This window comes from Trichomycterus rosablanca, chromosome 11, assembly GCF_030014385.1.
Source record: "Trichomycterus rosablanca isolate fTriRos1 chromosome 11, fTriRos1.hap1, whole genome shotgun sequence".
Taxonomy (NCBI): domain Eukaryota; kingdom Metazoa; phylum Chordata; class Actinopteri; order Siluriformes; family Trichomycteridae; genus Trichomycterus; species Trichomycterus rosablanca.
The window spans coordinates 24,035,531-24,053,947 of NC_085998.1; the positions used below are offsets into that span (position 1 = coordinate 24,035,531).

General features: G+C 41.2%; 1 protein-coding gene across 1 annotated transcript in view; it reads left to right on the plus strand.

Annotated features, from left to right (window-relative positions):
- rasgrf1 (Ras protein specific guanine nucleotide releasing factor 1) overlaps positions 1 to 18,417 on the plus strand; it is a 104,896-nt gene that overhangs the window by 49,278 nt on the left and 37,201 nt on the right. Inside the window, exons 2-7 of the mRNA XM_063005312.1 lie at positions 2,391 to 2,497; positions 4,645 to 4,792; positions 15,885 to 15,977; positions 16,097 to 16,350; positions 17,673 to 17,752; positions 17,871 to 18,064. Of these exons, the coding sequence (XP_062861382.1) occupies positions 2,391 to 2,497; positions 4,645 to 4,792; positions 15,885 to 15,977; positions 16,097 to 16,350; positions 17,673 to 17,752; positions 17,871 to 18,064 (876 nt within the window). The remainder of the gene's footprint in view (positions 1 to 2,390; positions 2,498 to 4,644; positions 4,793 to 15,884; positions 15,978 to 16,096; positions 16,351 to 17,672; positions 17,753 to 17,870; positions 18,065 to 18,417) is intronic.

An 18,417-nucleotide genomic window follows, 5' to 3' on the forward strand; every position in this document is an offset into this window, starting at 1 on the left:
GCTTGGCCAGTCCATCACCTTTACCCTCAGCCTCTTCAATAAAGCAGTGGTCGTCTTAGAGGTGTGTTTGGGGTCATTATCATGCTGGAACACTGCCCTGCGACCCAGTTTCCAGAGGGAGAGGATCATGCTCTGCTTCAGTATTTCACAGTACATATTGGAGTTCATGTGTCCCTCAATGAAATGTAACTCCCCAACACCTGCTGCACTCATGCAGCCCCAGACCATGGCATTCCCACCACCATGCTTGACTGTAGGCATGACACACTTATCTTTGTACTCCTCACCTGATTGCCGCCACACATGCTTGAGACCATCTGAACCAAACAAATGAATCTTGGTCTCATCAGACCATAGGACATGGTTCCAGTAATCCATGTCCTTTGTTGACATGTCTTCAGCAAACTGTTTGCGGGCTTTCTTGTGTAGAGACTTCAGAAGAGGCTTCCTTCTGGGGTGACAGCCATGCAGACCAATTTGATGTAGTGTGCGGCGTATGGTCTGAGCACTGACAGGCTGACCCCCCACCTTTTCAATCTCTGCAGCAATGCTGACAGCACTCCTGCGCCTATCTTTCAAAGACAGCAGTTGGATGTGACGCTGAGCACGTGCACTCAGCTTCTTTGGACGACCAACGCGAGGTCTGTTCTGAGTGGACCCTGCTCTTTTAAAACACTGGATGATCTTGGCCACTGTGCTGCAGCCTAGTTTCAGGGTGTTGGCAATCTTCTTGTAGCCTTGGCCATCTTCATGTAGCGCAACAATTCGTCTTTTAGGATCCTCAGAGAGTTCTTTGCCATGAGGTGCCATGTTGGAACTTTCAGTGACCAGTATGAGAGAGTGTGAGAGCTGTACTACTAAATTGAACACACCTGCTCCCTATGCACACCTGAGACCTAGTAACACTAACGAGTCACATGACATTTTGGAGGGAAAATGACAAGCAGTGCTCAATTTGGACATTTAGGGGTGTAGTCTCTTAGGGGTGTACTCACTTTTGTTGCCGGTGGTTTAGACATTAATGGCTGTATATTGAGTTATTTTGAGGGAAGAATAAATTTACACTGTTATATAAGCTGCACACAGACTACTTTTCATTGTGTCAAAGTGTCATTTTGTCAGTGTTGTCCCATGAAAAGATATACTTAAATATCTGCAGAAATGTGAGGGGTGTACTCACTTTTGTGATACACTGTATATTATATATAGCAGTGACAGCTCAGTGGTTAAGGTACTGGACTAGTAAACAGAAGGTTGCCGGTTCAAGCCCCGCCACCACCAAGTTGCCACTGTTGGGTCCCTGAGCAAGGCCCTTAACCCTCAATTGCTCATCGTGTTCAGCTCATTGTGTAAGTCGCTTTGGATAAAAGCATCTGCTAAATGCTATAAGATAAGATAATCCTTTATTAGTCCCACAGTGGGGAAATTCACAGTGTTGCAGCAGCGAAGGGATAGTAAAACACTCAATTACATTTACAAATAATTTTATTATATATATATATATATATATATATATATATATATATATATATATATATATATATATATATATATATATATATATATATATATTCCGGACCTTTACTTCAAGAAATTTTCTCTAACTGGACCTCTTTAAATTTTAGTTGAATACCCCTTGTCTAGTGTATTATTATTTTGTCTGCGACCCATTTTTTTTAAATTCTGCTTTACATGAAAGTGTTCTTGGTTTAATACCCACATAATACCCACAATCATACATACATACATACATACGTAACAATAAATAAAATTTGATTATACAATTTTATATGCCATTTTTGCAGTTCATTCCCAGTGTACAGTAGACCCTTGACTTACAAATTTAATTGGTTCCGAAGGGCTGTTCTTAAGTCAAAATGTTCGTTAGTTAAACCTATTTTTCCCGTAAGAAATCATGTAAATTAAATTAATATGTGCCAGACCTCTCAAACCACCCCCTTACTTAACCTTTCTAATGTCTTAATTTTTTGTTTTGTCGGACCAGAATAAATTATTTTAAAAATTATCTGTATAAATGTTTGTGTGCAAATTTTTGATGTGCATTTTTGTTTGATTTTTAGCAAAGGGGTTTTGCGTGGGGTGTAGGAAAGAGGATTACTAAAGTACATTTGATTGCTTATTGATCATGTTAGATTGCAGAGGGGATTCCTCATAACTGATGCAATTCAGACCTTTGCTGTGCAGGTGACAAGATGCAGTCGGTTACTGCACACGTGTCGGAAGGAGTGTGTGTTAGTTACGGCTCATCTCGATCAGGAGAGAGGGATAGCAACAGTAGAGAGAAAGCAAAATGCAATCGGGTATAGTGGGAGGAAAATTGAGAAAAATTACTTTTGAAAAAAAGTCTGTCTCTTCTGTTTATGTTTCAGTACTACTTCACAATAAGCTTCAACCATGAGAACCAGAAAGCTCTTGAGCTCCGTACTGAAGACGTAAAGGACTGCGATGAATGGGTGGCAGCAATAACACATGCTAGGTAAGCCAAAGCTACACGTGTTTACATTTGAAATGCTTTACCTGCCTAATGTACAGGAAAGTGAAAATGGGTGCGTAGTGGTTATGAAAAAAATAAGAGTTGATTAGTGGACATATATATAATTAGCTCTTAGCATCACGACTGTTAAGGATATAATTATTTATTTTAATTGGGTTTTTAATTGCCCATCAACAACAATTACCACGTTAACCTAAAAGCCTTCCACCCAAATTAAATTCACAACCTCACCGAATCTATGCTTTCACACACAATCGACTGTTTGAGCAAAAGTATTTTCACCCTCCAGCAAATATGTCAACTATACAGTCACCTCTGTGAGGAAAACACATCCTAGGCTATCACACACCCTAGCAATTACTTAGAACACCATAGCAGCGACTCACCAGAACCCTAGCAGAAATCTAAAACATGGCGCCCAGGTGGCACAGCGGGATATTCCGCTAGCACACCAGCACCGAGTTTCTGAACTAAAACTCAGTGTTGCTATCGGTCGGCTGGGCGCCATCTGGCGGGCATAATTGGCAGTGCCTGCAGCAGATACTTATTGGCCACTGTATCTGCAGGGTGGGGGCCGGACTATATGTGGGTGGGTGGGTCTTCATACGCTGTGTAAGGACGCTGATTGGCGGAAGAGACGCCTGTGCAGAATGTAGGGGCGAGAAGAGGAGGGCTGTGCACGTGTCGGAAGAGGCATGTACAGCGACGTGCTCTCCTTGGATGCGATCTGGTATCTTTCAGCAACGGAAGACAAAATTGAGTGCGCTAAATTGGGAGGTAAATGCATAAAAAAAACTGAAACACCTTAGCAACCATTGCAACACCTTAGCAACCACTTAGCAACAGCTTAGTAACCCCAGTACAACTTATCAACCGCATAACTACACCTTAGCAGTCAACCCGTTACCATAGCAATTGCCTAAGAGCACTTTAGCAACTACCCCTATATCGTACTGCCCATCTAACAGCACCTTGCCGCCCAACTTTTTTAATTCATTTTTAGGACGGGTGGCTGACTATGAATTTAGCTAACTGTAATGTTACATTGTCTAGCTAGTTTAGACAGTTTGGGGCTGTTATCAGTTACTTTTAATGTCTTTAACGTAATGAGTTTCACCCATTTAATATGTACTGTATGTTTGTGTACAGATTAGCTGTACAAATGCAGAGTTTTGTTACAAAAATATCACTGTTCTATTCAGCTTGCCATTATTTATTAAATCTTACACCATGACTAATTTCACTCATTTAAAACAAGTAATTTAATCAATAAATTAGGTGTGCTAAATTGTCAGTATCTGCAGCTAAATTCATTATCCTGCCTGCCAGGTTACCTTTAGAATGATACTGATGCTATACACTTTGACAATTTAAGTTATTTGCAGGTAATGAAATAATAAGCATTTAGAAGAGCACATTACACAAAATGCCTCAGAATGGAAAATATATTACTTTCCTCAAAAGAGAACTACAAAATCCAAGTTGGGATATTTTGTAAAATGCAGTTAATAAGAGAATCTGTGATTTGTTCATTCTTTTAAACCTTTAGTTGTCAAAAGTGTTTTTACTGTCCGACTTAATTGTATTTTGTAAATTAACAAATAAACAAATTTAAAATTGATGGCTGAAACACGTAAAAAGCAAACAGAGGCATATTTACTCCTGTGATACAACACTTTTTTTTTTTTATTAATTACACTTTTGAATTATTTGGGAACTGAGGATACCAATGTATCCATGTCTTAGTAATTTAAACCATGTTTAATTTGCTGTTGTATTGAAAGATTCATGCTTACCAATGGCATCCCAATCCTAAAGTGGTCCTTCATTGATCAAATGGTGTCTATAGAAACATTTGCATCATCCAGCCGTCATTAGACTATCTTGTGCCCATTTTATTGCATCTTTTTATTTAAAACAATAAATAAAATTTGATTATAAAATGTTTTGTGCCATTCAAATGTGGTATGTTGTGTGTGCATTTACAACCACACTCTGTTAGCAAAGTGAATATGTCACAAATCATTATACCACAATACAACTAAATAATAGTATGTGATTTCAGATGTACATTTTCTATTGATGTAAAAAAATAATAAAAAAATTTGTTCTTTTCTGTGTACATGCAGTTACAGAAACCTGGCCACAGAGCATGAGACTCTTATGCAAAAGTATCTACATCTACTCCAAATTGTGGAGACTGAGAAAACAGTTGCTAAGCAACTTCGACAACAGATAGAGGATGGGGAGATTGAGATTGAACGCTTAAAATCAGAGGTACAGTTCATTTAAAGTGCAATAACAGGCTTGTCATATGCTAAACAAATTTTGCATGTAATATGTGTAAGCAAATTTACTTGGCATGACACAACTCAGTTTTCTATATTTCTTAAAGACAAAATATTTCCTGAGTAAGTGGTCCTTCATCAGATAAAATGGTGGCTATAGAAGCATTTGAATCATCCAGCCATCATTAGACTACTTTATGCCCTTTATTGCATCTTTTCTTTTACAGAAAAGCCCTTCAATAGATCTCTGATGCCTGTCGTATTCGTTGTCAGTCAGATCAAATAGTCAGCTTACTTTAAAGTGCAAATGTGGTGTGCTGCATGAATAGATTGCTGAATATGCATAGAGCCTGCTCTTTTGTGCATGTCGCATCCCAGCTCTGCAACATGATAATCAACTCCTTCTGTTCATGCAATTGTAAATAGGAGCTCTCAACATCAGACAGCATCAGGCATCCCCCACCCTTTGTGTGATTGCAGTGCTTGTCTTCAAATGTGCGTGGCCTCATAACACATTAATTGTTGTAGCTGGACATCCATGCAGCAAGACAATATCTGGTCTGGCACGGCTCTACGTAGTGTCTACAATATTCTACCCTTATTTGAATCAGTCATTAGCCTTATTACACTCAAGTTACAGTTACGTTATTCTGTTGTAAAATACAAATATGCTAATGTATATATTATGTAGCATACATTATGATATATATACACTGATCAGCCATAACATTAAAACCACCTCCTTGTTTCTACGCTCACTGTCTATTCGATCAGCTCCACTTACCATATAGAAGCACTTTGTAGTTCTACAATTACTGCCTGTAGTCTGTCTGTTTCTCTGCATATCTTTTTAACCTGCTTTCAACCATCTAAATAATACTTGCTCTGTGGTGGTCCTGTGGGGGTCCTGACCATTGAAGAACAGGGTGAAAGCAGGCTAAAAAGGTATGTAGAGAAATAGATGGACTACAGTCAGTAATTGTAGAACTACAAAGTGCTTCTATGTGGTAAGTGGAGCTGATAAAATGGACAGTGTGTGCAGAAACAAGGAGGTGGTTTTATTGTTATGGCAGATCAGTGTGTGTGCATATACAGTATATATACATAATGTTATGCCTGGTCGGTATACAGTATATACAGCATATATACAGTGTATCACAAAAGTGAGTACACCCCTCACATTTCTGCAAATTATATCTTTTCATGGGACAACACTATAGACATGAAACTTGGATATAACTTAGAGTAGTCAGTGTACAACTTGTATAGCAGTGTAGATTTACTGTCTTCTGAAAATAACTCAACACACAGCCATTAATGTCTAAATAGCTGTCAACATAAGTGAGTACACCCCACAGTGAACATGTCCAAATTGTGCCCAAATGTGTTGTTGTCCCTCCCTGGTGTCATGTGTCAAGGTCCCAGGTGTAAATGGGGAGCAGGGTTGTTAAATTTGGTGTTTTGGGTACAATTCTCTCATACTGGCCACTGGATATTCAACATGGCACCTCATGGCAAAGAACTCTCTGAGGATGTGAGAAATAGAATTGTTGCTCTCCACAAAGATGGCCTGGGCTATAAGAAGATTGCTAACACCCTGAAACTGAGCTACAGCATGGTGGCCAAGGTCATACAGCGGTTTTCCAGGACAGGTTCCACTCGGAACAGACTTCGCCAGGGTCGACCAAAGAAGTTGAGTCCACGTGTTTGGCGTCATATCCAGAGGTTGGCTTTAAAAAATAGACACATGAGTGCTGCCAGCATTGCTGCAGAGGTTGAAGACGTGGGAGGTCAGCCTGTCAGTGCTCAGACCATACGCCGCACACTGCATCAACTCGGTCTGCATGGTCGTCATCCCAGAAGGAAGCTGACGCACAAGAAAGCCCGCAAACAGTTCGCTGAAGACAAGCAGTCCAAGAACATGGATTACTGGAATGTCCTGTGGTCTGACGAGACCAAGATAAACTTGTTTGGCTCAGATGGTGTCCAGCATGTGTGGCGGCGCCCTGGTGAGAAGTACCAAGACAACTGTATCTTGCCTACAGTCAAGCATGGTGGTGGTAGCATCATGGTCTTGGGCTGCATGAGTGTTGCTGGCACTGGGGAGCTGCAGTTCATTGAGGGAAACATGAATTCCAACATGTACTGTGACATTCTGAAACAGAGCATGATCCCCTCCCTTCGAAAACTGGGCCTCATGGCAGTTTTCCAACAGGATAACGACCCCAAACACAACCTCCAAGATGACAACTGCCTTGCTGAGGAAGCTGAAGGTAAAGGTGATGGACTAAACCCAATTGAGCACTTGTGGCGCATCCTCAAGTGGAAGGTGGAGGAGTTCAAGGTGTCTAACATCCACCAGCTCCGTGATGTCATCATGGAGGAGTGGAAGAGGATTCCAGTAGCAACCTGTGCAGCTCTGGTGAATTCCATGCCCAGGAGGGTTAAGGCAGTGCTGGATAATAATGGTGGTCACACAAAATATTGACACTTTGGGCACAATTTGGACATGTTCACTGTGGGGTGTACTCACTTATGTTGCCAGCCATTTAGACATTAATGGCTGTGTGTTGAGTTATTTTCAGAAGACAGTAAATCTACACTGCTATACAAGTTGTACACTGACTACTCTAAGTTATATCCAAGTTTTATTTCTATAGTGTTGTCCCATGAAAAGATATTATAAAATATTTGCAGAAATGTGAGGGGTGTACTCACTTTTGTGATACACTGTATATATATATATATATATATATATTAGGGCTGTCAAACGATTAAAAATTTTAATCGCGATTAATCGCATTTTTTAAAAATCTGTGTAAATGTTATAGAAAACAAGGATTTTTAAGTGAAATGTTACAATTAAAAAGGTGAACACATTTTATGCTAAATGTACTGATATTAAAAACTGCTGGGACAAGAGAAAACTGTAAGGGAGTTTTATTCACTCACATACTAGGCAGTAATACTATCCAGCAGAGACCCTTGACTTCGTATATATACAGACATTACAAGTCTTCCGGAAGTTCTGGGAGTCTCCCGCATATACATAGCGACTCCCTGATGCCCACAAATCAGATAAAATCTCCCGGAATCTAGAACGAGCACCGAAGAGAGCGCACACACACGCGCAGGCGACACAGACTTTTTTCCCCAGTTGCGTATTAAATCCGTTATCTAATATACAATGTAGCGCACTGTGTAGGGAACATGAAACAATAGTTTAATATACCGTCTAGTGCACTAAGTAGGGAACATGAATTCATATCTAAAATAATATCTAGTGCACCATGTAGGGAACCTAAATTTTTTTTGTGGTCCCGGGGAGGGGGCGTGTCCGGGGTGTGTGTGTGTGTGTGTGTGTGTGTGTGTGTGTGTAATCTTCTGGGTACCTCCCGGAAATGAGTTTTTACAACTTTGGATGTCTGGATGACTCGCAGGGCCAAATAGAATTTGCGTTAACGGCACTATTTTTTTTAATCGCCTTAAATTGAGCGTTAATGCGTTATTATCGCGTTAACTTCGACAGCCCTAATATATATATATTTATATATATATACAGTGTATCACAAAAGTGAGTACACCCCTCACATTTCTGCAGATATTTAAGTATATCTTTTCATGGGACAACACTGACAAAATGACACTTTGACACAATGAAAAGTAGTCTGTGTGCAGCTTATATAACAGTGTAAATTTATTCTTCCCTCAAGATAACTCAATATACAGCCATTAATGTCTAAACCACCGGCAACAAAAGTGAGTACACCCCTAAGAGACTACACCCCTAAATGTCCAAATTAAGCACTGCCTGTCATTTTCCCTCCAAAATGTCATGTGACTTGTTAGTGTTACTAGGTCTCAGGTGTGCATAGGGAGCAGGTGTGTTCAATTTAGTAGTACAGCTCTCACACTCTCTCACACTGGTCACTGAAAGTTCCAACATGGCACCTCATGGCAAAGAACTCTCTGAGGATCTTCAAAGACGAATTGTTGCGCTACATGAAGATGGCCAAGGCTACAAGAAGATTGCCAACACCCTGAAACTGAGCTGCAGCACAGTGGCCAAGATCATCCAGCGTTTTAAAAGAGCAGGGTCCACTCAGAACAGACCTCGCGTTGGTCGTCCAAAGAAGCTGAGTGCACGTGCTCAGCGTCACATGCAACTGCTGTCTTTGAAAGATAGGCGCAGGAGTGCTGTCAGCATTGCTGCAGAGATTGAAAAGGCGGGAGGTCAGCCTGTCAGTGCTCAGACCATACGCCGCACACTACATCAAATTGGTCTGCATGGCTGTCACCCCAGAAGGAAGCCTCTTCTGAAGTCTCTACACAAGAAAGCCCGCAAACAGTTTGCTGAAGACATGTCAACAAAGGACATGGATTACTGGAACCATGTCCTATGGTCTGATGAGACCAAGATTAATTTGTTTGGTTCAGATGGTCTCAAGCATGTGTGGCGGCAATCAGGTGAGGAGTACAAAGATAAGTGTGTCATGCCTACAGTCAAGCATGGTGGTGGGAATGCCATGGTCTGGGGCTTCATGAGTGCAGCAGGTGTTGGGGAGTTACATTTCATTGAGGGACACATGAACTCCAATATGTACTGTGAAATACTGAAGCAGAGCATGATCCCCTCCCTCCGGAAACTGGGTCGCAGGGCAGTGTTCCAGCATGATAATGACCCCAAACACACCTCTAAGACGACCACTGCTTTATTGAAGAGGCTGAGGGTAAAGGTGATGGACTGGCCAAGCATGTCTCCAGACCTAAACCCAATAGAACATCTTTGGGGCATCCTCAAGCGGAAGGTGGAGGAGTGCAAAGTCTCGAATATCTGCCAGCTCCGTGATGTCGTCATGGAGGAGTGGAAAAGCATTCCAGTGGCAACCTGTGAAGCTCTGGTAAACTCCATGCCCAGGAGAGTTAAGGCAGTTCTGGGAAATAATGGTGGCCACACAAAATATTGACACTTCAGGAACTTTCACTAAGGGGTGTACTCACTTTTGTTGCCGGTGGTTTAGACATTAATGGCTGTATATTGAGTTATTTTGAGGGAAGAATAAATTTACACTGTTATTTAAGCTACACACAGACTACTTTTCATTGTGTCAAAGTGTCATTTTGTCAGTGTTGTCCCATGAAAAGATATACTTAAATATCTGCAGAAATGTGAGGGGTGTACTCACTTTTGTGATACACTGTATATATACAGTGGGGCCAAAAAGTATTTAGTCAGCCACTGATTGTGCAGGTTCTCCTACTTAGAAAGATAAGAAAGGTCTGTAATTTTCATCATAGGTACACTTCAACTATGAGAGACAAAAGGAGAAAAATAAATCCAGGAAATCACATTGTAGGATTTTTAAAGAATTTATTTGTAAATTATTGTGGAAAATAAGTATTTGGTCAATAACAAAAGTTCAACTCAATACTTTGTAACATAACCTTTGTTGGCAATGACAGAGGTCAAACGTTTCCTGTATGTCTTCACCAGGTTTGCACACACTGTAGCTGGTATTTTGGCCCATTCCTCCATGCAGATCTCCTCTAGAGCAGTGATGTTTTGGGGCTGTCGCTGGGCAACATGGACTTTCAACTCCCTCCACAAATTTTCTATGGGGTTGAGGTCTGGAGACTGGCTAGGCCACTCCAGGACCTTGAAATGCTTTTTACGGAGCCACTCCTTCGTTGCCCGAGCAGTGTGTTTGGATCATTGTCATGCTGGAAGACCCAGCCACGTTCCATCTTCAATGCTCTCACTGATGGAAGGAGGTTTTGGCTTAAAATCTCACGATACATGGCCTCATTCATTCTTCCCTTAACACGGATTAGTCGCCCTGTCCCCTTTGCAGAAAAACAGCCCCAGAGCATGATGTTTCCACCCCCATGCTTCACAGTAGGTATGGTGTTCTTGGGTTTTTCTTCTTCCTCCAAACACGACGAGTTGAGTTTTTACCAAAAAGTTCCATTTTGGTTTCATCTGACCACATGATATTCTCCCAATCCTCTTCTGGATCATCCATATGCTCTCTGGCAAACTTCAGACGGGCCTGGACATGTACTGGCTTAAGCAGGGGGACACGCCTGGCACTGCAGGATTTGAGTCCCTCTCGGCGTAGTGTGTTTACTGATGGTAGCCTTTGTTACTTTGGTCCCAGCTCTTTGCAGGCCATTCATCAGGTCCCTCTGTGTTGTTCTGGGATTTTTGCTCACCGTTCTCATGATAATTTTGACCCCACGGGATGAGATCTTGACCCCAAGGGAGATTATCAATGGTCTTGTATGTCTTCCATTTTCTTCAATTGTTCCCACAGTTGATTTATTCACACCAACCTGCTTGCCTATTGTAGATTCACTCTTCCCAGCCTGGTGCAGGTCTACAATTTTCTTCCTGGTGTCCTTCGACAGCTCTTTGGTCTTGGCCATGGTTGAGTTTGGAGTCTGACTGTTTGAGGCTGTAGACAGGTGTCTTTTATACAGATAACGAGGTCAAACAGGTGCCATTAATACAGGTAACGAGTGGAGGACAGAAGAGCTTCTTAAAGAAGAAGTTACAGGTCTGTGAGAGCCAGAAATCTTGCTTGTTTGTTATTGACCAAATGCTTATTTTCCACCATAATTTACGAATAAATTCTTTAAAAATCCTACAATGTGATTTCCTGGATACAGACCTCTCTCATCTTTCTAAGTAGGAGAACTTGCACAATCAGTGGCTGACTAAATACTTTTTGACCCCACTGTATACCGACAAGGCATAACATTATGACCGCCAAGTGAATAACAACACTGATTATCTCTTCATCACGGCACCTGTTAGTGGGTGGGATATATTAGGCAGCAAGTGACATTTTATCCTCAAAGTTGATGTGTTAGCAGGAAAAATTGACAAGTGTAAGGATTTAAGCGAGTTCAACAAGGGCCAAATTGTGATGGCTAGACGACTGGGTCAGAGCATCTCCAAAACTGCAGCTCTTGTGGGGTGTTGCCGGTTTGCAGTGGTCAGTATCTATCAAAAGTGGTCCAAGTATATTGGCGACAGGGTCATGGGTGGCCAAGGCTCATTGATGCACGTGAGAGCGAAGGCTGGCCTGTGTGGTCCGATCCAACAGAAGAGCTACTGTAGCTCAAATTGCTGAAGAAGATAATGCTGGTTCTGATAGAAAGGTGTCAGAATACACAGTGCATTGCAGTTTGTTGTGTATGGGGCTGCATAGCCGCAGACCAGTCAGGGTGCCCATGCTGACCCCTGTTCACTGCCAAAAGCGCCAACAATGGGCACGTGAGCATCGGAACTGCACCATGCAGCAATGGAAGAAGGTGGCCTGGTCTGATGAATCACGTTTTCATTTACATCACATGGATGGTTGGGTGCGTGTGCATCGCTTACCTGGGGAACACATGGTACCAGGATGCACTATGGGAAGAAGGCTAGCCGGCGAAGGCACTGTGATGGAAACCTTGGGTCCTGCCATCCATGTGGATGTTACTTTGACATGTACCACCTACCTAAGCATTGTTGCAGACTATGTACACTTTTTATGGAAACAGTATTCCCTGATGGCTGTGGCCTCTTTCAGCAGGATAATGCGCCCAGCCACAAAGCAAAAATGGTTCAGGAATGGTTTGAGGAGCACAACAACGAGTTTGAGGTGTTGACTTGGCCTCCAAATTCTCCAGATCTCAATCCAATCGAGCATCTGTGGGATGTGCTGGACAAACAAGTTCGTTCCATGAAGGCCCCACCTCACAACTTACAGGAGTTTAAGGATCTGCTGCTAACATCTTGGTGCCAGATACCATAGCACACCTTCGGGGGTCGAGTAAAGTCCATGCCTCGATGGGTCAGGGCTGTTGTGGCAGCAAAAGGGGAACCAACACAACATTAGGAAGGTGGTATATATATATATTAGGGATGCATCAATACCATTTTTTCCCAACCGAGTACGAGTACAAGTACATGTATTTTTGTACTCGCCGATACCTATACCTATTTAGAATGATGCTATCTGGAGCATTATGGAATAGTGTAGTTTTTAGTGTAAAATAGTCCAGTGGAACAGTTGCTTGGGTTGCCATCACTAATTGTAAAAAAAAAAAAAAAACACCGCACAGACATCATTGAGAAAGCTTCTGACAAGCTAACGTTAACGTTCATTAATAAACGCACGTAATTAACATTGTGCACATCATACATGCGATGCGATTCTGCTGATTGAAATATTTACTTTAAAAGGATAATACAGCTTAAAAGGAATCCCATCTGAGCCGATTCTATCAGCACATACATTCGTGGTTCACCTCGGTAAATCGTAAACGACTCTGAGTCGGCTCCCGCTCTGTGGTAATAACCAGTATAATTAAGCCTGAGCTTTATAATGTAAGCGAGTCACACAAAATGTTCTGTAGTAGTTGGTGTTTATTTACAACCGCAACATTCATTATAACAGTAAACACGGAGAGATGACTGAGAAAAGAAGCTTAAAATGAGTCGACTCCTGAATCACTTGTATCGACACTGTGAACAGAGTATTGAACACAAACACGTCCTATAACAGCGGTCGCTGCTTTTGTAACCGGTTATCCGGTTTTTTTCAAACGGAACTAGATAACATTAAACGTGCGTGTGAGCGTGGTCAGTGAGAATAATTCAATCTGTCTCCCGTGGGTGAAAAATGAATTGCTTTAGTTTTAGAAGTAAAAAAATCTCGTAATGTCACGCCCCCCGGTCAGGCACTCGCGCCCCACAGGTTGAAAATCCCTGCGTTAACGCAGCAACGTGCACTAGGCACAAGGTATCGGATGTTTAGTATCGGAGCCTCGTTTGCGAGTACGAGTACAAGTTAATGAGCGCGGTATCGGGCTAATACCCGATACTAGTATCGGTACTCATCCGTCTCTAATATACGTATATATATACAGTGTATCACAAAAGTGAGTACACCCCTCACATTTCTGCAGATATTTAAGTATATCTTTTCATGGGACAACACTGACAAAATGACACTTTGACACAATGAAAAGTAGTCTGTGTGCACCTCTAAGAGACTACACCCCTAAATGTCCAAATTGAGCACTGCTTGTCATTTTCCCACCAAAATGTCATGTGACTCGTTAGTGTTACTAGGTCTCAGGTGTGCATAGGGAGCAGGTGTGTTCAATTTAGTAGTACAGCTCTCACACTCTCTCATACTGGTCACTGAAAGTTCCAACATGGCACCTCATGGCAAAGAACTCTCTGAGGATCTTAAAAGACGAATTGTTGCACTACATGAAGATGGCCAAGGCTACAAGAAGATTGCCAACACCCTGAAACTGAGCTGCAGCACAGTGGCCAAGATCATCCAGCGTTTTAAAAGAGCAGGGTCCACTCAGAACAGACCTCGCGTTGGTCGTCCAAAGAAGCTGAGTGCACGTGCTCAGCGTCACATCCAACTGCTGTCTTTGAAAGATAGGCGCAGGAGTGCTGCAGAGATTGAAAAGGTGGGGGGTCAGCCTGTCAGTGCTCAGACCATACGCCGCACACTACATCAAATTGGTCTGCATGGCTGTCACCCCAGAAGGAAGCCTCTTCTGAAGTCTCTACACAAGAAAGCCCGCAAACAGTTTGCTGAAGACATGTCAACAAAGGACATGGATTACTGGAACCATGTCCTATGGTCTGATGAGACCAAGATTAATTTGTTTGGTTCAGATGGTCTCAAGCATGTGTGGCGGCAATCAGGTGAGGAGTACAAAGATAAGTGTGTCATGCCTACAGTCAAGCATGGTGGTGGGAATGCCATGGTCTGGGGCTGCATGAGTGCAGCAGGTGTTGGGGAGTTACATTTCATTGAGGGACACATGAACTCCAATATGTACTGTGAAATACTGAAGCAGAGCATGATCCCCTCCCTCCGGAAACTGGGTCGCAGGGCAGTGTTCCAGCATGATAATGACCCCAAACACACCTCTAAGACGACCACTGCTTTATTGAAGAGGCTGAGGGTAAAGGTGATGGACTGGCCAAGCATGTCTCCAGACCTAAACCCAATAGAACATCTTTGGGGCATCCTCAAGCGGAAGGTGGAGGAGCGCAAAGTCTCGAATATCCGCCAGCTCCGTGATGTCGTCATGGAGGAGTGGAAAAGCATTCCAGTGGCAACCTGTGAAGCTCTGGTAAACTCCATGCCCAGGAGAGTTAAGGCAGTTCTGGGAAATAATGGTGGCCACACAAAATATTGACACTTCAGGAACTTTCACTAAGGGGTGTACTCACTTTTGTTGCCGGTGGTTTAGACATTAATGGCTGTATATTGAGTTATTTTGAGGGAAGAATAAATTTACACTGTTATATAAGCTGCACACAGACTACTTTTCATTGTGTCAAAGTGTCATTTTGTCAGTGTTGTCCCATGAAAAGATATACTTAAATATCTGCAGAAATGTGAGGGGTGTACTTACTTTTGTGATACACTGTATATATATACTAGATGGTAGTATATTATACATTGAATCAGAGCAAATTTACAGGTGGACAGCTGCTAGACAGCATGCATGTAATTCTAACGCCGTATGCTAACAGCATTTCCTAAATGCAATGGTTATTATTTTGAGACAAATTTAAGGCAGGGAATCTAGATAACTAAGGTTTATGGGCCTTGCTTAAAGGCCTAATATTGGCAGATTGATGAGCTTTTCAAGGACATTTAAAGACACTGATGTTGGATGGGAATTCCTTGCTCGCAATCGCTGTTCTAATTCACCCCACAGGTGTTCAGTGGGATTAAGTTCTGGGTTTTGTGAGGATCTATGAAATTTCTCCACAGAAAACTGGTTAAATCAAGGACCTTACTTTGTGTACAGGGTTACAGCCATGCTGAAACAGAAAAGAATATAAAAGCATATTATTTATGTTATATACAGTAGGTGATCATTACCCAAGTGTGGGTAAAACAAACACCAAGTGAGTAATTAGGAAAAATGTCCACATACTTTTGGTCATATTGTGAACTATTTAGTTTTGTTCATAATTTAGATATTTTAAAAGGCTATAATGTAACCTGTTAAAATAAAATAGGAGTCAACGTGGTTTTCTCTTGCAGATTGCTGGACTGCTTAAAGATAATGAGAAGATCCAGTCCAACCCCACTACAGCCCCCAGTGAGGATGACTCTGAAATCAAGAAAATAAAAAAGGTAAGAGTGTATTTTTCCCATGCATTAGCATTCCTCATTTAGGTGGAACATTAAGGAGGAATGGATTTTTACGTTTATAGAAAAATGCTAACTTTTGTTACATTAAACCATCCCTTTAGGTACAGAGCTTCTTGCGAGGTTGGATGTGCCGGCGGAAGTGGAAGACTATAATTCAGGACTATATCCGCTCACCACACGCTGAGAGCATGAGGAAAAGAAACCAGGTGGTGTTTAGCATGCTGGAGGCTGAGGCAGAATACGTTCAGCAGCTTCACATACTTGTCAACAATTTTCTTCGACCGCTTCGCATGGCTGCCAGCTCCAAAAAGCCACCCATCACACATGATGATGTCAGCAGCATTTTCCTTAACAGGTACTTTAACCTGCATCAAACAGACAAAATAACACTTTACAATTATGGAAGACTGTGGAGTGTGTAATGGGTGATTAATTTATAGCTAATACATATGCATATTTGTGTTTAATACAGAAGTTATGATTAATGTTAGCATCTAATTAGCAGCTGTTATTAATTATAAACTTTTTAAACATACGTCAACTTTGATTATTAGTTTGGTAATATATGAAGTTCTAAAAAATACATCAACAAATATAGATATTTATTAATGGTGGTGTGAAAAGACAATATCTAATGATTTTGTGAGACTAAAAATAGGACTAATTGCACTAATTACAGAGAACAGTGGTCTGTTGTCAAGGTCAGAAAGTAAAGCTAAACCTCACCTTATACCAACAACAAATGTGACATTGTCCACATTGAAACAAACATCCACATAGGCTTAGGGACTGTTGTGTGAGAAGTACCTGCTCCAGAATCACCACCTTAATGCTTGACTGAAATTTGCTTTTGACACAATAAAGGCAGAAGCGAAGGTTTCTTTGTTGCAGAAAGCAATGCAAAGGTATTTTGAGATTGTCACTCATGTTTAAGCAGCTTTCAATCCATGGCAGATCTTTTTTGGTGGTTCTTGGATTATACCTGAAAATCTAGACAAATTTCTTTCTTACATAGGGTGACAGTTTGGTTTTCCAACCTTGACAGGAGACCCTTATTTTATGTACTTTAAAAGATGCAGTCAAACTATTTCTATGGCACAGAAAATGCACTATATAGTGTTAAATTTTTCATTTCATTTTCATTTCATTAACCCCTTGATAATGGTCAGGGTTGCACGCGGTCCAATTCCAACAGCAAACACTTTAACGCATGACAGGAAAACACTGGCTAAGGCACCATTTTATTGGCATCTGTTTGTGTCAAAAAAATTGTGGATTATGCTGGACTGCTCTCTAGCTCCAGTGGCTCATCTCTGAAAACCACTTTTTTGACCAATGAAGATAAAATACTCTGTCCTAATCTTTCCTGTAGCATTCTTTAGTCTTTTGACACAGTTGTAGCTAAAAGTATTGTGATTCATGACATTGAATCTTAACCCACCTCAATAAGGTGCTTAGTGTTGGAGAAGGTCCACATTCTGCTTCAAGAAAAATGATAGTGCAATTTAAAGATGAAAGTAGGTGGGTTGTACAACTCTGGTGGGTTGTATGATAAGTATTAGCTGGTCACCTTTGCGAGCCATTTTGTAAACTACTGCCTGGACCTGACCAAGATTCTGCCTTGCAAAATGCCATTTAAAACAGTGATTTTAGAGTTTGATTTGTGTTCTTTTGCAGTGAAACCATCATGTTTTTACACCAGATATTCTACCAAGGCCTAAAAGCACGGATAGCGAGTTGGCCAACATTAGTCTTGGGTAAGATCTGGCAACTTCTTAAACTCAGTTACATTTTAGATAAGCTTCATTTATTGGTACAGTTGAATGTGCCTGTTCTTTAATTGTTATTTTATGCTGTTTAATCCTTGGCTACCAGCTGACCTTTTTGACATTCTGCTGCCTATGCTAAACATCTACCAAGAGTTTGTTCGCAATCATCAGTACAGCTTACAGATCCTGGCCCACTGCAAGCAGAATCGTGATTTTGACAAGCTGCTCAAGCAGTATGAGTCCAAGCCTGACTGCGAGGAGCGTACTTTGGAGACTTTTCTCACATATCCCATGTTCCAGGTAACTATCCAAGTATCTCGGACTCTCATTAGTCCTTTATCACTTTTGTTCTAAGTTCAGTAATGAAAAGCATCATATTTTCCTTTATAACATATTTCATTTTGAAGCCAAACTTGAACCTTATTTAAAGTTAATTATCTGTAATAAACTGTTTTTATGAAATTATCTATATTTAAAAATGATCTAAGGGATTAACTACAGGGACTACAGGAATTAACTACAGGCCCAATATAAAGTGAATAACGTCCTCTAGTTGAGTTAAACTGCTTTATGAGACCAGCTTAAAGTGGAACCACAGTAATATAATCTTTTATTGGTAAAATGCTGCAGTATTCTGAACAAGCTAAAGCTTA